Source organism: Labrus mixtus, chromosome 8, assembly GCF_963584025.1.
Source record: "Labrus mixtus chromosome 8, fLabMix1.1, whole genome shotgun sequence".
NCBI lineage: Eukaryota > Metazoa > Chordata > Actinopteri > Labriformes > Labridae > Labrus > Labrus mixtus.
This window is the reverse complement of record NC_083619.1, coordinates 8,337,728-8,359,535: the sequence shown is the minus strand read 5'-3', so window position 1 is coordinate 8,359,535 and position 21,808 is coordinate 8,337,728. Positions and strand designations below refer to the sequence as shown.

Genomic DNA, 21,808 nt, shown 5'->3' with positions numbered 1-21,808 from the left:
AATGCTCTTTGAGTAGGTTGAAAAATGAATACAAAAGACATGTACAAAATGTTAATTATTAGTACATTGATGTTGGGTAGCACATTACCATACACCTGGACATGATACAAATGTATCCTGGACTCAAGCAAAGCACACATTTGTCTGCCTCCAGAAAAAAACAAACATAAAAGAAGCATGTAACCAGCAGCACCTGAGATCTGTGCTGTAACTGTAAATCCTCTTTATTTACACTGCAGCCTGTGATTCACTGCAATTAAATTAATTCCTCTTCTTAGCAGATGGGCTCAAAGTTTTACACTTATGTTACACATGAAGCAGTGTTCACTAGATATGTTAAATTATCTCGTTTGTAAGGGTCATTTTGCACATAATTTCCCCATGCTTCATTCTTACAGTATTGTTGCAAAGGGGAATCAAGCTGCAGCCCAGAGTGCAAAGTAGGTTACACAACTGCAGTTTTCAGCAGCAGTGATCTTATCTGTCGCTGCATGTGAGCAGCGCAGGCTGTAACAGCCAAGCAGCTGTGTGATTGGGTTTGACATTCCCCCTTTAACAATGAGCCTCTTGTCAACATTAGCCAGAGAGCAGCGGTGACCTTTCTTACAAACATACAAACCGGCCTGTGTCATGCAATGTGGACACAAGAGGCATTTTTTTTTCCCCCTTTGAGAAGATGGAAAAGACACATCTCTCTTCATGTCTTTGTTGTTTTATTGATTGTACAGCCTAACAAAGTGTGTGTTCTTGTTCATCATGGCCTCTGTTGAGTCCTGCAGAGGGAGCTCCTGCGTTGGCTGCGAGCTGCAGCAGTCTGAATCCTGCTGTCAGTGTTGTCTGTCACATGTGTCTCCATGTGAGGCGACCACAGGAGCACAGAGAAGCAGGAGGAGGAGGAGGAGGAGGAGGAGGAGGAGGAAGGAGACCTGCTCTGTTCTCAGCTGTTCAGGCCAGAACTGACTGTTCTGTGGAGCTGTGTGGGTGAGACTGTCTGACTCCCCGATCCCTCCCCTTCATGCTCGATCACTCACTGATTTCCTCTCTCTCTTTCTCTTCTTGTATTGCAGCTGGTGAAACACATGCACTGAAGTCTGAAAACACAACTTCAAGCCTCTTTTTAACACTGGACTCCACACTGAATATATTAATATACAGTATTTATGTGTTTATACAAATCATTTAGGTGTAATACCACTCTTTATAACATTATTAGAAGCTTACAAACAAAAGCAGCCAGACATCCTCTTAATATTTAAAATAGCAGCACACGTGCACTCACCTGGATGAGTAACACAACAAATGTTTTGTCAACAAGCATTTTTTTTAGGCAGTACAGATGCCCTTTAACCACGTGCTGCAGGGATTGTTGTTCTTCTGGCGCCATCGTCTGGTTGTCATAGGACATTAAAGTCAAAAACAATCAGTGTTCTTCTCTGATCATGAGGAGTCATGATGACTAAGGGCCTTGACTTGAAACAGGGCTGCCAAACACCATCAACAAATAAGTGTCTGGAAAACGTTTCCATGCCAACAAAACAATAATTTTTCTTCTGCAGGTCATTTTGTTGGACATGTGATAGCAGCAGAAAACATGGACAACTCTAACATTTACACATCATCAACATTTAATTAAGCTCTTTTAATTACACATCAAAAATCATTGGGAATAAAAGTAAGACAATACCAAACTTTTATCAAGAGTTTATTATTCTGCTGAAGGAAATTCCAACATGTGGACACGAGAAGCAGTAGGAAAACTACAAACCCTGACACTTATTGACCCACAGCGGCCCCTGTAGCTGCTTAACGCTCCAGTATGTTCCCTATAGCTTACTGTTGATAGCTATGGTAGCTCTAAGCGAAGAGTGATCCCTACATTTCATTTGCTCCATATTCTGGTCATATCCATTTCCTTTCAGTTGTTTTCTCAAATGCTGGTTTTCCCTTGAATAAGAGTTCATTTTAGTCTGTTTTCCCGTGATAACATCTTTCTCGTTATCTCAAATAGTTGGTAGACCTACCAGAGCTACCACGGTATTTCTGCAAGCTTGACGCAGCATGTTGCTACTGGGAGCTGCAAATGTCACTACTGTTGCTACCGGCCTACCATCAAACTACCGTGTTAGTTCTGGTAGGTCTAGCCTCTGGTAGCTACCACGGCAAATATAATAAGCTCCCTTTTTTTTTTTTTTTATGTTCTGGTGCTCTGGATTAGAAAACAAAACAATAGACTGGTCACTGAAAGGCCAGACCATGCCATGCTACCAAGTCCCAAAATAAAGAGGTTATAAAACATACATTTATGTTTGTTTTGTGATTTTGGCAGCTCTAGGGATACGGAAAAAAATAAGTAGAAATCTTGTGAAAACAACTGGAAATCACAGGAAAATGAAGAAGGCTACATAAGTGTCCGCTGAGGGCTTCCGTAGAAAGCTGCATAGATTGATCCATTTTTAATCAGAATCAGACTTTATTTATTATAACAACTATAATGTGACCACTTGTACAACAAGAACTATCTAAGGTGGCCTGCTAAGCATGACCAGGAAAGTTTTGCCTAGCTAATGTTTTAGCATCACCTGAGCTGGGGTTGGAAACTTCAGGAAATGTAAAAAATGGTTCTCTAGGTTTTCAAAATATTTAAACAAAACAATGTCCTAACCTCTCCACTAATACATGAACTTTGAAATGTTGACAGAGGAGCACTGTCAGGCATATCAATCTAACTGTGACTTACAGAAAAGCAAACCAAAACCTCACCTCTCAAACCTTCTTGTGTGCATTAAAAATGTCATCCATCCTTTTCCTTCCCCCCTTTTGTCCTGCTTGGTTGAAGTGGCAGCGGGTTTAACGAGCCAGAATGTTTTACACAAAGAATCTGAAAGGTGTGATATCTCTTTGTTGAGATATATATGTGTGTGTGTGTGTGTGTGTGTGTGTGTGTGTGTGTGTGTGTGTGTGTGTGTGTGTGCATTGCAGAATCAGTTTGATATAATTTGAACTCTACTTTGAGCACCTGCAGACTGTAATCATTAACATGTATGAGTACATAGATTGATATGCAGTAAAAGAAGAATAACAGTAAAAAAAATTCTCCGTCAACCGTCTGTGAGCATTTTCAGTAGTAATGGTGTGAGAGCTGAATGAACGTGACTCGTGACTCGTGACTCGTGACTCGTGCTGCAGTGATAAAGAGGTCATGATAAGCATGTGAGGCGCAGATAAAAAAAATGCTGCTGCTCTGAGGTTTGACATGAGATACAGAACGAGTATGTCCGGTATCTGAACACTGACTTCTGACTGCAGCTGCTGTCACAGAGCACACAGGTCTGCTCTCTGCTTCTCAATGCATCACATTAGTATTTAAACACCAAAGTGAATTAAATACACAGGTTTGATGTTTGTGGTTTGTTTTGCATAATAGAAATTCTGTGATGTTAGTAATATAATATTATATCATGACTTTATTTTGTGTAGCACTTTTTTAGGCACACAGTTTAAATCAAATAAAACAAAACATTCAATCAATACATTTAACAATTAAATCAATCAATCAATCAATCAATCAATCAATCAATCAATCAATCAATCAATCAATCAATCAATCAATCAATCAATCAATCAATCAATCAATCAATCAATCAATCAATCAATCAGTCTTTATTTGTATAGAGCCAATTTATAACAAATGTTATCTGAAGACATTTTACAAATAGAGCAGATCTATTATTCATGAAGACCCAACATAAACCCATCATGAACACTAAGAAACATTTTTGCATAGTTATAAAAATGTCCTTTAAGAGGAATAAACCTGGAGCAGAACCAGACTCATGTTGAACAGACATCTGCAGAGACTGTGTCAGACTTGGTAAAGAGAGGGAGAAGCAGGAAGAAGGAGAAAGACAGAGCAACAACAACAACAACAACAACAATGAATGAAATAGATTTATTGCTACAATGCCAGAGATAATGTTGAAAGTTTGTGTAGTATCAGCAGTAACAGCTAATGGACTGATCAGTCTAATATTAGCATTAGCAGCTATAATTAAATGAAATAGGGAGGACTGATTATGTGAATCATTGCAGTTGAAGTTGAGCAGCCCTTAGATTCATATTCACGAATTGATTAATTCACATTCAATAAATGAAATAAAACAACATTCAATGAAACAACAACACAAGAGAAGTAAGAGAAAACAAATCAAAAAGAAGAAATTAGGGGTTATATTTAAATATATAACTAATACAGCACATCAATAGTTAGAAACAGGTGTCAACTTAAATATGACATAAGATCAGGCTATAAGGATACTAAAATCATGATTTGTATACACATATGTATAAACCTTTGTATAATAAATGTGTGTTTGATGTTAAAGTAGAAGATCTCACACCCGGAAGCCTCAGGTCACAAGGTGTGAAAGGACTTTGGACAAGGGAAATTGCTGTGTCTTGTGAGAGATGCTCCTAAACCACAACTCGGGCACAAAGACTGAGATGCACAGGTGACTCCTGCTTCTTCTCTTCAGGTACGCAGTTTGATGTTGAATATTGATTCTGCACACAGAGCCTTGTAATCTGGTTTGTAAAGACTTTGTAGCTGTTTTCTAGCTGATATGATCTTTGTACCTGGATACGTTTTTGTAACATATGTTTGGAAATGTATTTCTGTGTTCAGAATTAAGATCATTGGATGTTTATCAGATGATTATTATTTTATTTTGTACTAATGGGCATGTCTTTTAACAGCAGTGAAATTATACATTGATGTTTGCATGATAGCACACAGTCTTTGTGAGGCACAGATTTGAGCAGGAGTTCATAAACATTAACAGAGTCATATGACTGTCCGCCTGACAATCTGATATGTAATAAATCCAAGTCTTAAAGTCCTGCCGGGATGCTGCATAAAGAGGAAATAAAAATATAAATGTACTTTTTATTAAGAAATATTTGTAAGCAGAAACAAACAAGATATTATGTAAAGATGTTATGGTTGTTGTCACCCCTAATAAGTGTAACATTTATTCAGTGTAACACGGTGTGCTATGGAGACGTTCGGTCTGAGGAGGACTCAGTCCCTGAAGAGTCTCTCTGGGGGTCAGGAGAGGTCATGGGTCATGCCAGCCTCCACCCGCTGGGACAGGAAGTCTGTGTTTCAGCTGGTGCAACAGTGAGTTCTATACAATATTATCCATGTGCACATTCACTTACAACCCTAACCTACTGTAAGAACAGCCATGATTCATGCTACATTCATAAGGAGCTTATCAAGCAAAACAAGATGGCTGTTCATTCAATGTTTTCCACTGCTTTAATTAGTAAATAATATGTTTTTTTAAAACTACGATTTAAATTATACAAACTAGTTGTTATTTGTTTTATTAGTCAAGAATTGTTTTAACTTTCAGACACCGAAGACCGATTTTGTTACCTTTTTTTGTTTTGTTTTTTACATTGCAGGTACAATATGTCAGTTTGCGTCAGGGCAGTCCTCAACACTTTTTTTTTACATTTGTTCAATGACAACGTACATTTTTTCAAATTAAGAGACAATTTGTAAAAATGAGTTTCCACAACCTTCAGATTCTAGTTTGCATTAAGTTGAGAAACAACAACACACAGGTCCAACCGATTATGAACATGAATTATTTATGTCTTGGATTCCTTTGAAAAAAATCCAGTTTCTACATTTTTTCAGGGTAGAAGGTTTTATTAACTCTACCACAGATTATTCTTTGCTCGAAATTGAAAGTGTCATTGTAATAAATTTGTCAACGAATGTCTTCAAACAGTTACCAAAGCTGTGCAGACCTAACCAGTGACAAAAAAGTGGATGTTAAATTTCAGGTAAGATATATATATATATATATTTTTTTTTTAATTCCATCTCCAGTTATTTGAGCTTTATAACACTCCTGGGAGTGATTATTTGTATGTTTTAATTGATCATGCAACGAGTAAAATAAGAGTCTGTTTTGTGATTAAGAGGTACCAGCACCTGGCTGAGGCGGAGGGATACATGTTGACTAAAGTCCCAGTGATGTTATTTCCTATATCAGCACTCTTTGAATGCCTCTTGTCCAATCAACAAGCTGTTGTATAAAAATGTGATAAATAACAGAACATAAAATCCATCCCTGCTGTTAGGGTTCAGAGAGCTGTGTGGACAGGGGATGGAGGAGGACAGAAAGCAGTTTCTCTCTGGGGGGGTCTGGAAGGAGCTCCAACCTGTGGAGGAGTCGCTCGATGGAATCCCTCCCTCAAAGAGACTCTTCAGGCACTAAAGCTCTGTGTGCTCTGTTTGAGTCCAAGGCCTCCCTGCAACAATGCTTCAGCAGCTCCCCACTCAGCTCTGTGCCTAATAACAGCAGTAAGACAGGGAGAGAGTGCCCCCTGCAGGACTGGAGAAGTCACAACACTTCTTTAAAGGAAACATCCATTCAGGTGTGTACATTTAATTCATGTCATTTTTTCTGGGATGATTCAGCATATTTACCGTAAAGCAATGAACTTCACTTTACGTGTGTGAGAGCACGGACTTTATCTTAAGAAGGGTCCATTGTCAGGAAAGTTCGCTGGTCGGTTCTCCTTCCAAGATTGAAATGTGATGATGATCATGTGTGTGGACGCTGAATAAGAAGCTAAAGCAGGTGGTTAGAAACTGCCTTTGTTTGTCTTAAGGTAAAAGCCCACATTGCAGCATTCATAAAGCTTACATGATATGTGATATCATGTGATATCCATTTAATTGTGACCCTTAGAAAAACTAACATACAAAATGAACTGTAGGTCTAATTCTCTCAAAAAAAAACAGAGTTGAGGTTTTGCAGTTTTGATAAAATGATGCAAAAAAAAAAGATGAACCCACGATGTTGTCAACTACTGGTTCATGATTCCTACTTTTAAAATATGGACTTTGATATTTGATGTTGCCATCTTGGTGTTGTGAAGCCTGTCGTGACCATATTTGGCCAACTTTGCTCGGTCACTGTCCTGGTTGTCAGGTGGCCCTGGGTAGCCACTTGACAATCGCAGGCCACAGAAAGGGGCCACGCCCTAAAGCAAGACGGTTATTAGTTTTCTATTTCACCTTGAAATGATACCTTAATGTACAAAAACAACACCATGATTTAAATTTGAAATGTTAGATGGTGTTTTCTGTATGGATGGTGGTTTCTGGATGTCTCCTTTCTTACGTTGAACAATTCAAACCAAGAACTATGTGACTTTGCTTCACAACTTCATTTAAGACAGGCAGAGCTGTAGACTTAACATTGGGACTCTGTTACTAGTCTTTTCTATGCTAAGCTAAGCTAACAATCTCCTAGCAGAAGCTTACATATGAAAGTGGTACATCTTTTTCAAGAAAGAAGAAAAAACTCATTTCCAACATGTCACAACAGCATATTGTAACTGTTTCTTCACAGACAAACTCCTCGGGGGACAGAGGAAAGGTCATGAATGGGCTGCCAGAGTCTTACGACAGATCATCCAGATACTCACACGGTAAGCAGCGGGGCTGGATTACATGTTGAGTCACGGAGACCTGAGAGGACAGGGGGGGGAATGTGTGCCAGGGCTTCCCTTATGACATGAGATCACTGTTTTATTTTGAAGGCATGTTTCACAATCAGTTATAGGACGTATGACAGCATTTAGAAATCACAGTCAATGATCTTTGTGTTAATTATTGTCTTTGGGGCTTCTTTGAAACATGTGTTTAGGTTTAGATATATACCCGTCTGTGCGTTCTGACACATCCATCATATCAAATAAATCCAGATTAAGTTACAGCAGAGTAAACATGTCAGGATCAAGGCCTCTGCTCTTTAAAGTGTCACTTTGTACATCCTGACAGAGCTGTGTGTTCTCCGTCTCTGTGGTGAAACAGCTAAATAAAGACGAGGATGAAGCCTGTAAAAGCATAACTATGTGTTGGGCTTACACGCTTAAGATAGGAGTGAGGCTGCCTCTGATGACTGACCGTGACGCAGACCTTGGCCCTCTGAGCCATGCCTCTCTGAGTCCTGAAAGTGATATCGCTGCAGTATTGTAGTTGACGTTTTGACCTTGTGATGTGTCTGGAGTGAGTTAAACTCAGGCAGGAATGTGAGTGGACAAATACAGTTAGGATTACTAACAAAATTATCAGTGTGTACTTCCCCAAAAATGGAAAAAAATATGTTTGAATTTCAACTTTTCTATTTAATCTTGGACTGTTTTAAAAGTAGGAGACACCTGGAAAACCTCTTTTTAAACATCAGCGTTGTATTTACAGCCATCCCTGAGGCCTCCAGGAAAACCTGCCCACAAACATTTAGCATTCAGTCATATTAAGTATGAAAGTGAATATTTAAGTTGAAATATATAGGCTATCCTTCCTGAGCAGCAGCAGGAGAGCCTGAACTGCTAAGTTTAAAGAATCTGTTCATACTGAAATTATTGGCAGCAGCTCTCCGTCATTGTTCAGGAAGCTTTGACACAGCGTAAATCACTGCCCTCACACCCATTTGTCTACATCTCAGGTCCTGTACACTAAGAATATCTACAGCTCTGTCTAACTGTTCTGTTTTTGTGGAGGGAGGGGGGACTGAATAAGAACTGTAGGGCATTTTAAAAACAGTGGAAATAAACCAAGAAACCTTTAAAAAGATGTTCTGTTGTTCTGATGGGTTTCAGATTGGATCACATCTTGAAATTTTGTTGTTTAAAAGAAAAAAGGATTTTGAAATTGGGCAGCATCAGGTATCCAGTCTAAGCTTCATCCAGATAAAAGCTCCAGTTGTGTTTGTTGAATTCAGGATGCATTAGAGGAACAAAATCATATGAAACTTTTGAATGGGTTTAAAAAAACAACAACTGCCCTTTTACCATTACTTCTTTAGAATAAATGACAAAACATATTTGGCACTTATATACTGTACTACTACAGTGACATAGTCGATAAGACAGGGATTAGAAAGTGGTTGTTAAACAGTATGCAGGCTATAGGAGGCAAAATCTCAGTGAACCGCTTAATAACTCTAAAACTGGGCCATCAGGTTTGTATTTACCGATCCAGCAGATTCACTCGGAAACACCCTGAATTCCCATTTATGAAGTCTATTAATTCAGATTTGGTAAACTATAAATTCGGTATCTGGATCAGGTTGATCCAATCCAGCTTTTTTCTTTGAAAATGTGAGTCAAAAGTAAACTGAATAGCTGACCCTCGTTAGCAAAAGTGGATTTCCAAATCCAGATCATCTTATCCAGAATAAAACCTCTGAACAACCAGGATCTGGTCTATTATTATATTCTAGCAGAATCTATTTTTACTACTTATATGAAAAGCTTTTTTGTAGCCTAATAAGTGTAACACTTTACCAAAATAAGCCTTTTAGTTTGAGTATTTTTTATTATTTTGCACTCCAAACACACTGACGCACATACAACAACAGGTCCCACCCAGTGCCCGTTATAGTGGGTGACAATGTATCTGTGGGAATGGGAGGTGGAGGGGTCCCCTAACTGACTAACACAGGAGATTGACTCAGCCGGGTAGCAGCACCCTCCCAAAATAGCCAAAGTCTTCCAGCGGGGCTCTGATAAAAATCAGCTGTCACCGAGGCCACAGGACGAGAAAGAGTTCAGTCAGAGAGAGAGAGAGAGAGGCGACAGACGGTATCACAGAGACCTGAAGAGACACACATCACAACTGAGGAGATACAGGGAGGGACCCAGAACCACGCCGGCAGTGTTTTAGTAAGTATCAGGAAACATGCTAAATGAAACGTGTTGTGAACGTGTAGACATTGTTAAAGATTAAGCACAACTGTTCATTAATGACTGCAAAACCAGCTTTTTATAGTATTGTTATTACAGACGGCACTTTGTTTCAGTCCAAAGAGATTCATAGCTCTGAGATTAGCAGAATAAACTACTGGAATGGATGCTCTGCACTTTTCTCAACTAATACAACTCTTTATGTCAAAGTTTCTAATTTTTCCAGTGTATCAATATTAAGTTCAATAATTCGATGACCAACTTTGACTGACAATGGAAAAAACAAAAACAGAAGTCTTTGATGATCTAAAAGCTTTCCATTTGAGTTCTTATTTACGGCTATTTCCATTAGTGACATGAAAGTCACAAACCGTTGTAAACGTGTCATCTTCAATAAGTCTTAAGTGGATATCGATTCACGCCTCTTCATCCTTAGAGATGTCAAGAATGAAAGGTCAGACATTAGCTTTCCTTTTCGTCTATCTAAGAGTGATGACACGTTTGAAGAAGTATATCAGTCATAAAAGTATTAATGGTAATCAGAGATAACTTCTATCGATGTGCTACTAACAGGTCTGATGACCGACCAGCCACAGCTTTTCATTACCGTCTTTGAATGTGGCTACAAAACAAAAAGGATGACATGATGATGATCTGAGTTCTCTCTGTTTGGCTCATATATTTGACTTTTTTCACAAGTCATATCTTGACACAAACTGTATTCTTCTGGCATCTTCATGAAGTCTTAAGAGCATATCAATTTACAGCCATGTATCCTCAAAAATGTGTGGAATGTGAGGTCAGACATGTGCTTTCTGTCTTTTCTATCATCAAAAGAGCCACGATAATCTGTGAAAATGAAGCAGGACATCTGTCGTTTGAGGAATTAGGACAATCGGATGTAACTTTTATTGTAGTGCGATGTGCTGTTTGTTGCCCCGAGGCCCTCCTGCAGATCAGCACGCAGGTTTTCATTACCGTCTGTGAATGTGGCCACAGTCTGCGACAGCTGATGGTTGTGAAGGTGGTGGTAGTGAAGAAAAAATACCAACTGCATCTCACCGTCATTTGTACAGCTGCCCGCGGCCCAAAACGCCCCCACATTACTGCGCTGCTAATAGCTCCTCTTCATTCCTGCAGAATGAAGGCAGATCAAAGAGCTGTCAGCGGGAAACGCTTTCAAAGTGTGGGAAAAACTGACCAAGGAAAAAATAGTATGAAGAATAGATGAAGCTCTGCGATGCTTTTAAAGCTCATGTGAGGGAATTTTAGAGTTATGTCATCACCGATGCCCCCTGTGGACAAAGTGTTATTTTCACCTTTTTGCTTATCGCTTTCTAAGTATCCCATCCGGATTTATTTTGAATATTTTAAAACAGCTGTTTCACCAGGCTGCTGTTAATCCCCTCATCTGTACCCTGACGAGCTACCCTGATGATTTGGTTTTCTCTTCGGGTTCATGTAGAAGCGTGAATAAAAAAATGTAGTTGGTTTCTATTCCAGCTAAAAGCTCAGAGCTCTTGATTCAAGTGTGTGCGAGTGTTTGGTGATGACAAGTGATGAAGTTGACCTCTCAGTTTAGGCGGTGAGGACTCATTCTGTCTGCTCATTCAGCTATGAAAATGCTTTAAGTCCGGACTCGTGAGAGGCGCCGGCCTGCTGGTCCATCCTTTTGTCCTGGGAGGGCTTAGTGGGTGAAAGAGTGAGGTGTGTGTTCAAATCTGGACATTAGTTACAGCTGGATGGCACTGTGCAACACACTGGACTGTTGACCTCCAGCCATATTGTTCCCTGTGCACTTGTTGCTGAAATATTTCCCAAATGAATCAAATCTTCCATACTCCTAAATTAAACTGATATTATTAGCGTACAGAAGTATTTGTTTATTGAATAAATATGTATAACAAGGTGAAATACACACTCAAGGCCGAGATGATTTCCACATTTTTCCCCGGGATTCGGCTCTCACATTCCTGCGGTCAGGTGTTGATAGTTTGATGGCAAAGAGCTCACACAAACAATGTGCAAACAATCTGTGTAACTCCAGCTGAGCTAGCAGTTGCTGTTTTTTTTTTCTTCTTAGGCGTCATGGTCAGTCAGTGGTATGCAGTTTGGTGAGGCTCCCAGGCAGCAGGCAGGCTGTGTGGGCCGGTTTGGGATCAAAGCCAGCGTAAACAAGCTGTGTGGTTACAGTGTCCTACATTCAGTTAAATAAGAAGTCCCCCTAAAGATGCTCAAAATCCCTGCAGAGACATCGCATGAAGCTCTTGTTGCAGATGAAGTATTTTCTGAGCGTTAACAGGCAGCTAAAACAGTGATAAGAAAGTTTCCAGTATCACTATAAATAAACACCATCAGCATCACTATAAATAGGCATGCACAGTGTTATCATTAAAGTCGTTGGTGGCACTAACACACTCAGCTCGAGTCCCACTTTAACCATACAAGTCAACGTATCTAAACAAGCAAAAGCTATTCTTTTATGAACTGGGTGAATGATCTCAGTCTTTGTTATTGTTGAGGAGAATTTGGGCTCATGTCAGTGATATAGATTATTTGGCTCCACCCAACAATGAGTCATCTCTTTAAGCTCCAAGCAAAGTACCACTATTTTCACAATTCACACAAATGTAACAATCTTTTGACCAATAAGGGAATTTATAAATGATTCATTATAATTATACTGAGCCCTATAATGTCCAAAAATAATAATAATGTTTGGTATTAAAAACACTAAAAATTCACCTTTTTTTAATTTTTTTTTTATCTACTAAAAAACAGGAAGGAGGAAACCTGCACTCAGACAGGATTCGTCTCCGCTTGTTTGCTAACTGAATATTATTTTCAGCAAATTCAGACTGAGATTGAGATTCCAGGTAGATTTGATGATTAATTTACATTTTGCTGTCCTTTCTGTTGCAGATGACAAATACAATCCATCACTGACCAAGGGGGGCTCCCCATCAAGACAAAGCAGAGACAGGATATCTTTGTTGTCGTCGGTGAGAGACAGATCAGCTCTGTATCTGTCGAGAGCAGCAGCCACAGACTGCACAGGAGGCTCCACTCACACAGTGAGTTCCTGACATACCTCTCATTCCTCCACACACACTGAGGTCCAGGGCCTCAACAGAGAATGGCCGCTATGCTCTGTTAGAATAGAAGAGACCCAACATTAAACAATAAATCTGTCACATGCTTTTAATCTAAAGCACCTGTGCAGAATAAAGTAACTCATGATTCAGATTAATCTGACCCACATTTTTTTTTTTTTTGTTCACCAGGAATTTTTTGATACTCCAGTGACAAGGACTAAAACCACAAAGGTACTTTAAAGTTCTCTTAGTATCCTTTAAGTGTGTGTTTGCTGTTTGTTTGTCTGCTGTGTAACTCACTCTTATTCTGCCTTTATGACCAAAGACACAGTTCACCTTTGACCTGTACTTTATAAATATATTTTTTTAAATGTTTAGATAATAATTAAAAATCAATACCAGTAAACGGCTTAATGTACAGCTCCATATTATCCACTCATAATCTTTGAATTATGATTAAAATGAAAATGTATATCTGCACACCAGACCACTGATGATTTATCCGGTGCCATCAAGATGGGAAAATGAATTACATTTAACAACCATGAGACTTCAATCATAATCATGCATGGTACTCTTGAACCTGAAATTAAAAATCTTCATGGGCTCAACAAAAATGTGTGAACATTAAAACCTCTGGATACAATTTAGGGTCTAAGTTAATAATAGAAACGCTTAAAATTATTAGATATATGTTCAAATATAAATTGAAACTTAAGGTTCTGTAACCTTTCCTGACATCTGCTTTGAATTTGGTATGCCGAGTGCGTTTTTTTTTTTTTGTGAGATTACCACAATTCATTCCGCAAACTAACTAAACACAACAATACATTTTAGCTCTTCAACTCTCTTAACCCATTTGGGCATCTTTGACAGGGAATTATTATTCATCATATTTTATCTAACTCAAGGGCATCCAAGAGGGCACTTCTTTGCGTTTTTTTGCACAAACATTAGGGCACAAGGGGCGCCCCCTCCTGCCCCCTGATTCCACCATTGGCAGTTAAAGTACAGGGCAGGTGTCTAGGTGTGTGATGTCCGCCTACTAACAGCGTTGAGGTGTTTTAATAACCTTGGTGTGACAGAAGATGGTTTGCTGTGAAAAACATCAAGAGCATATAGAAAGGTAATGTATGTCTTCACTTGCTAAAATGCATGCCATTCTAATATTTGAACATTTTTGAATTAATCTAAGTGTTTTAATTACTGACACCTGAATATATTACTCCCATCTGTCTTTCGTTTAAAGATGGCTGAAGCAGCTAGGAAAATCACAGTGTCACCATCATCTCATGATGACGACGACCTGCCTCTCCCCCCACCTCCTCCCATACCACCAAGGCCCCTTGACTATGAAGGGTCTTCAGGAAGTAGTCTTCCTGTGCCTCCACCCAAAGAAACCTTCTCTGGGTTCTACCAAGAACGACAAAAAAGTGAGCTTAAGAGGCTCTTCAAGCACATTCACCCGGACCTAAGGGCAAATCTTGATGTTGCAGTGGATGATGAGATATTAAAGGCGGTGCAGTCCGAAAACCCTCAGGCAGCGGACACAGGTTATCAGGGGGAAGTCCAATCAATGAGGTGGATCTTTGAGAACTGGACTCTGGACAACATTGGGGATACACATGAAACCAAGAAGTTGTTGTATGATGAAGAGCTGAAAGGTGGAGATGTTAGAGGCACCTCCTCTATGTTCGAGCACATTGACAGCACCCAACAAATGTCTGCCAAAAGACAGACTTCAGTCAGGGGTGATGTGAGAACATCAATGTGGCTGTTTGAGACCCAGCCCTTAGATTCTCTAAATGAATCAAAGAGAGAAGAAGGTGAGCTGGTTGAAGCAGTGCTGAAAGAACCGATCCAGACTGGAGATGTGAGAGGGACTCGGCTGCTCTTTGAGTCTAAACCACTGAGTGACTTGGGACGCTGCAACTCTGTAGAAGACCACAGCTTCCTAAAACTGAAATCTGAGCTTCAGGAGCAGAAAGGAGATGTCCATAAAACGTTAAAACTCTTCCAGGCAGAACCCTGCTGTGCCATCAGGGACAAGAGTGGCAATATCCATGAGATCAAATCTATCTGCAGGGAGGAGATCAACAGCAGTAACATCAGCACTGCGCGTTGGCTTTTTGAAACACAGCCACTGGACCTGATTAATAAGGGAACTGATGGGGTAAAAATTATTCGGGGTATCTCTCTGGAAGAGGGTCACAGAGGAGGAGTTGACCAGAAGAGATGGATGTTTGAAACTCAGTCATTTGACACAATACAAGAGGTTGTTGGAGAGGACAACTTTAAAGGAACATTGGCTGAATGTGCAGGAGGGGCAGACGTTGGGAACAAGAGAAAACTCTTTGAAATGCAACCGTTAGAAGCACTGAAAGGAGACTCTGAAGAAAAGTCTTTGGAAAAAGAGGAAGTCATTGGAGGAGATGTAAAAACTTCTCTGTGGCTATTTGAAACTCAACCCATGGAGACTCTTAATGATAGCTATGAAGTTGGGTGTTTGAAGAAAGTCACCATTTCAGCTGACGAACAAGGAGAAGTAAAAGACAGAAAACAAATATTTGAGAGTGGAAGTATTAAGAAGAACACCTCAGTCAAGGAACAAGGGATTGAGAAAGGTGATGTTAAAGGATTCAAAAACCTTTTTGAAACAATTCCTTTGAGCAAAATTGCTCATTCTGATGAGGCATCAGTAGTGAAGGAACAAGTTATTGTTGCAGGGAATGTAAAAGACAACAAAGCAACATTTGAGACAACTCCCTTATATGCAATAAAGGACAGCTCCGGAAACCTACATAAAGTCACAACAGTCAGCCGGGAAGAATTAATCAAAGGGAAGGTCCAAAACTACAAGTGGATGTTTGAGACTAAGCCTTTAGACAAACTTGCAGAGGGGAAAGAAAATGTTGAGGTCATCAAAGGCATCACGAGACATGAGGACACAACTGGCGATTTCAAGATGGCAAAGTGGCTTTTTGAGACACAGACAATAGATGGGATCCATTCCAAGTTCAACCAGACAGAGATGAACGTTTCTGTTGAAGAAGAGTCTTGTAAAGGTGACGTAAAGACCTGTAAATGGTTGTTTGAGACAAAACCAATGGACATTCTGTATGACAAATCGGAAAAAGAACATGATAAAGAAACCATTGACAATGCTGATGTTAAGTCCATTACTTGGCTTTTTGAGTCACAGCCTCTTGACAACATCAAAGATGGAGAAGAATACAACTTGAAGCTCTGCAGCACCACACAGGATTCTGTCAAATCAGGTGTTGGTGTGCAAACAGTAAAACATCTTTTCGAAACAGAAACCATGGATAGAATAAGAAGGGGTGCAAATCTTGAACATGATGTGAGATGTGTCAGCCAGGTCAACTTTCAGTCTGGAGATGTCTCACGAGTCAAAGACATTTTTGAATCCCAGTCTCTGGATGAAATAGGGTCAGAAATGATGACAACATGGGATCAACAGAGCCAAGATGAACAGATTGAAAAAGGTTCAGTCCATACATTTACTTGGATGTTTGAGAACTGTCCCATGAACCTGATCAATAAGGACAAAAATGATGCAAATATTCAGAGAGTCACTGATGCAGAGAGTGGTGATGTTCAGAACAAAAAGTTTATATTTGAAACCTCCTCACTGGACAAAATCCAAGATCAACCCATTGAACAGGAGTCAGACTCTGTGGAACAGCCTGTGAGCAATGTTGATGTAAAGTCAAGCACCATGATGTTTGAGTCCATGCCACTGTATGCCATAAGAGACAAAGAGGGCCTGTTTCATGAAGTTACAACTGTGAAGAAAGAGGAGGTAATGAGTGGTGACGTAAGAGGAGCAAGATGGATGTTCGAGACGAAACCCCTTGATGCAATCAAGGCAGAGAATGAAGTTTATGTGATCAGAGCTGTCACCCAAGAGGACGTCAAGAAAGGAGACGTAAAATCGGCAAAGTGGAAATTTGAGACCCAACCCTTGGACTCCCTTACCCCCCGAGACGAGCCCTCTGTCAGAGTCGTTGAAGACTTAGGAAGTAGTAATGTGCAGCTCAATAAACAAATATTTGAATCTGAGCAATCAAGCAAGAAGTTTGTGCGAATGGTTAGTGTAACTGATGTCCAGCATGGTGATGTCAGGACATCCACTTGGCTCTTTGAGAATCAAGCCATCGACAGTCTAAAAGGGGAACCTCAGGAGGAAGGTCCAGTTAAAACAGTCCACAGAGAAGACAGCCAGAAAGGAGATGTGAAACGCTGCACTTGGATGTTTGAATCACAGCCGCTGGACAAAATCAAGGAGTCTGAGGGGACATCAGTGCAAAGTTCTGAAGAGGAGATACCAAAAGCTGATGTGAAGTGCACCACCTGGCTTTTTGAGACTACTCCCCTGGACAAAATCCTTGCAAGCAGTGTCGCTGACACCCTGTCCTATCTGTACCAAATGAACTATGTTCACTCAAGTGGCATCATAATAGAAGCAAATGAGAACAAGAATGTTAACATGGCAAAGTATTCACTTGAAAGTAATGAAGGTGTGCAAATCCAGAAAGAAGATATTGTCGGGGGTAACATCAGGAACATCATGCTACAACTAATGCTCAAACCAACATCCAACCTAAAGCCCCAAGTTTGTATTCTCAGAGAACTGGAGAAGGGAAAAGTCAACACCACTGTAGTTGAACTTCCAATTTACCAGTCATCCACGACTATCAACCTGGAGAGGGATCAGAGAACACAAAACATTGTCCAGATGATCGAGGAAATGCTTGTTCAAGTTAAGGGTCTGAAAAAAGGAATCATAATGCAAGAGACTAAAGAGGGACAAGCGGAAATGTCAGTTTATTCACTTATCTGCAATTCTGAAACAAAAACCGACAGTCATGTTATAGAAAAGGGAGATGTTAAGTCTACAATTGGAAGTCTTTTAGCTACGGCCAATAGTCAGAGGACTGCTGCATCATGTATAGTGGACAAAAACGAAAAGGGAAATGTGAATTTGTACAAAAGTTGCATTGAGAAAGGAGATCTGCACTATCTGAAAAGTCTTCATGCTGAGGCATCAGGAGATGAAGTTGATCACAGCCTTTTGGCTGAGGAACATATCGAAATAGTTCAAGGGGATGTGAAGGAAGCAAAAAGAAGTCTTTGTCAGCAAAAAGACCAAGTAGAGCGAACCATTTCTGATGTTTTGCCAGGGGATGTAAAGAATACTAAAAAGGTTTTTTCATCTGAGTGCTCCATCAATGTTGAAAACTGTCTCCCAAAAGAAGAAATAATCCCTGGGGACATCTCAACAGCAAAGCAACAACTTGCAGAAAAGCAACCTGTCACTGTAGAAAAAGAGGACATTGTGGCTGGTGACATCAAGGCAACAATGCAGTCATTGGAACGTGCAAAGCAACAGAGCATGCTGGTTGAGCGGGAGATCATTAAACCTGGAACTATCTATGACATGGACTTGTCAGCTGAAGTTCCTGAATTAGAAAATAGCCATGCACAAAAAGAGGTCATTGTATCCGGAGATGTAAAAGCAGCAAAAAAGTCCCTGGAAATGGCCAAGCAGCAGAGCATGCAGGTGGAACGTGAAGTCGTTGTCCCTGGAAAAATATACAACGTGAATGTCAAAACACAAGAGCAAAGCACGTCAGCAACGACGCAATCAACATGTTCGTCTTCCTCCAGATGTCAGCAAATCAAGACAAACATTTCAAAGGTCAGTGAATCAGGGAAAGCTAGGGAAAGCTATGTTTCCTGTGAGGCTAGTCAACAAAGTGCAGTTATAGTTAGTAATTGTGCACCAGTATCACAGCCACCATTTGTAAGTTATGAGTGTAATGGTCAGACAACAGAAGATGAGACAGAAGGAATTGTCAGGGGAGATGTGAAGGCAGCTATTAGGTCTCTGCAGAGTGCTGCAACAGAGCAGAAGCTCCCAGATAAAGAAGATATTGTAAGAGGTAATGTCCAATTGGCTCTGCAATCTCTTGAAAAGTCTAGTGTAAATGTATCCAAAGGAGACTATAAAGCTGCAATGATATACAGAAATTCAGGGAGGGCTTGCTCAGGTAGGAGCGAGACTGTTCACAATCAATGTGTTGTGGTGTCTATGCCTCCATCTGACACAAAACTGTCTCCTTCAATTTCAGTAACCTATGAAGGACAACCAACCATTACAACACAGAATCCATCACCCAACCCCGTAGCAAATGGATACTCTAATTCATCCAGCCCTGAGAGTGTATCTCCACCTCCAATCCCTCAAAAAACAAGTGGGAAACAGCAAGTGCAGAGGCCAGCTTTACCACCAAAGCCCCAGTGGACGAAATCAATAGTTGTGGAAGAACAGAATACTACATCGAGTCCTGCTCCTGAAATCATTTGCCCCATTAAACACAAAATGAAAAATTCAGCGATTCCACCAGTTCAAGGCAAAGAACTCCCAAAACCTTCTACAGATAAACTACCAGAAAACACAAGACCCAACAAAATAGGTAAAGAGACCTTGCATGAAACCTACCAAGAAAGATGTTTTGATGAAGAAGTGCAAAACTCAGATCAGGCAACTGAACATCTACCAACGGACTCCAAAGCCCAGGACATTAAGAAATCTAAGAAAACAACACCATCTACAGGAAACAAATCAGACTGCCAAGGGATGATATTAAACAACTATGAAGGGGTAATGGAGAGAAATGTAATACAGAAAATAAATGCAGCTGAAGAGATACAAATATGTATGAAGAATTACGCAGAAGAAGGTAAACATGAAATGAACATGAGCCTGCAGGCCGCACTCAAGAACTTTGAAAGGAAAGAAAGTCACACTCTGGACAAAAGAATCCCTTCATCGTCCAAGAAGGTCAAACTAATTCAAGACAATTTAAGTGATCATGAAAAAACCAACAAAGCCAAAACTCAACAAAACCAATCACATCCCAAACCTCCAGAGAGACAAATCAACCTTGAGGAGAAAGTTGTTTTAAGAGAAAAGAAAGTAAAGGAGACAGATGACCAACGACGACAAAGACTTTCTGTCCACAAGGACGAGATCATGAAAGGAAATGTGGAAGCAGCGATGGAAATCTTTGACAATTTGAGAAAACGAGAGGAACTCAAAGGAATCCTGAGTCAAGTACAAGAGATAGAGGGTGAGACCAGCAATGCAGATGTTAGCTCATTGAAGACAATATATGACAATGTCCCTGCTTGGATAGATACACCTAGTAGAAATGCACAGCGAAGAAAAACTGAGGAAAAGAAAGTTGAAGCAGAGCCACAGGACGATGATCTGGAAAGCATCTCCTCGGTTGAGACTGCATTTGAGGATCTGGAAAAGGCAAGCAAAGAAATAATGAATCTGAAAGAACAAACATTAGCAAAACTTCTAGACATTGAAGAGTCAATTAAAAAGGCTTTGTATTCAGTCTCCAATCTGAAATCTGAGGCAGACATTGCAGGATTGTCAGGACTATTTGACGAGTCTTTGAAATCTGATCAAAACTTTCAACCAGTCAACAACATCAGGAAAATAAGTATCGTGTCAAGCAAAGCCAAATCAGGTCAAATCAAAGAAAAGTCTGATGTGAATTTGCAAACAACTTTAGATTCAAGTCAATCTACAGAAGGAGTACCCAGGAAAGTGCACAATAAGCCACTCATCAGACAGTCTTCATCCCAGTCTTCCCCTTCATTCATCTCCATTCACTCAGCTGCCAGGAAGCCTGTTGAACAACCAAAGTCGACCATGTCAACCTTTAATCCAAAAACAGATAGTCATTCTCATAGTTGCCCTGATGCAAGTAGTGATCTGGGACTGGAGTCTGTTGCTGTAGACACTTCAAAAGGTGGTCACAGTCCTGCACAACGCAAGGTCAGTGTTCTTGAGGTAAAAACTGTCCCAGAGCAACCAGCAGGAATAATTGGCAAAAAGACTGTGAGCGAAATGTATGAAGAAACCGATGGCTTTGGCAATGTATTTGTTTCCTCTGTGACTTCAACTGTTGTCACCAAACATTCAGACAGCAAATCATCTGCACTTTTTGAAGTAGTTGGAAGTCCAGCCAGATATGAAGTCATGACTTCCCCATTAATTCGAAGATCTGGACGCCCATTTGATGACAAAGTGTTGAGCAACCCCAAGGAGGAGGGGACAGTGTTTGTCACATTCAGCCAACCAAAGGAAAAGCAATAGTTAACAGTTCTCAATTATTTTATCCTAGGAAAGCAGTTATTCCATTTTGTATTTATTATCTTTTTTTTTCTTGAAAAAAAGGTTGTGTTAGTCATAAAATTGATCCTATGAAGTTATCAAAAAGTTTAATATCATTATTTTTATTGTCTAAGATTTTTTACTGTAACCACATGATAGTGTAGTTTTAAACTGAAGCTAGGCATATAATTGATACCTTATGTTTTGTTGTGTAAATTGTCAAATAAATGACGGTTTAAAAGATCCCATCTTAAAATGTGGTTTCTCTTTTTTAAACTGATTTTTGTATTGTTTTTTTCTCCACATGTTTAAAACTGAAACACTGGTGACACAAAAGAACAACACAAAAGAATACATCAGCCTAAAAACCATTATATTACTCTATAAAGTATTATTTCTAACAAAGGCTAGAAGCAGAATACAAGTAATTTCCATGTAGACTTAATCAATGAGTGGACATAGAAAACTTGATATATACACACAGGTGTGTTCATTTTTATGTGTAAAGAGCAGCAAGCACCTACATTGTTGCTGTCATGTGTAAAATTACTTATTAATTTAATTTGAGCATACATCTGACTTCATGACAATGGTTTAATTTAAAAACGAATACATTTTTTGTTTATATTTTTACATTAATGGGTAAAATATACCATTTTAAATCATTTACTTTTGAAGGCATCTTGAGACCCCCCCTCTCGGTGTCTTGCAACTCCCGGGGGGT

The 21,808-nt window shown here is 39.8% G+C and overlaps 1 protein-coding gene across 3 annotated transcripts; it reads left to right on the top strand.

Annotated features, from left to right (window-relative positions):
- Positions 1-4,448: 4,448 nt before the first annotated feature.
- xirp1 (xin actin binding repeat containing 1) lies at positions 4,449-21,327 on the top strand. 3 transcript variants are annotated; one of them, XM_061044067.1, is made up of 9 exons: positions 4,449-4,588; positions 5,036-5,176; positions 5,799-5,853; positions 6,154-6,450; positions 7,434-7,512; positions 12,694-12,845; positions 13,056-13,097; positions 14,116-18,588; positions 19,022-19,159. In XM_061044067.1, exons 2-9 carry the CDS (start codon positions 5,052-5,054, stop codon positions 19,022-19,024), a joined length of 5,226 nt encoding a protein of 1,741 aa, XP_060900050.1. In that variant the 5' UTR covers positions 4,449-4,588; positions 5,036-5,051; the 3' UTR covers positions 19,025-19,159. The 3 variants fall into 3 exon arrangements, with proteins under 3 accessions (XP_060900050.1, XP_060900048.1, XP_060900049.1); XM_061044065.1 differs by having other exon boundaries at positions 4,477-4,588; positions 14,116-21,327; XM_061044066.1 differs by lacking the exons at positions 4,449-4,588; positions 5,036-5,176; positions 5,799-5,853; ... (2 more) ...; positions 12,694-12,845; positions 13,056-13,097 and adding an exon at positions 13,274-13,992 and having other exon boundaries at positions 14,116-21,327.
- The last annotated feature ends 481 nt before the right edge of the window (positions 21,328-21,808 follow it).

Bases quoted from the DNA above. Each gene is read 5' to 3' on its own strand.
- xirp1 (XM_061044065.1), top strand. From the start codon at position 5,052: ATGGAGACGTTCGGTCTGAGGAGGACTCAGTCCCTGAAGAGTCTCTCT. The intron at 7,513-12,693 runs GTAAGCAGCGGG...TTTCTGTTGCAG, and splicing joins ATCATCCAGATACTCACACG to ATGACAAATACAATCCATCA. The intron at 13,098-14,115 runs GTACTTTAAAGT...TTTCGTTTAAAG, and splicing joins CAAGGACTAAAACCACAAAG to ATGGCTGAAGCAGCTAGGAA.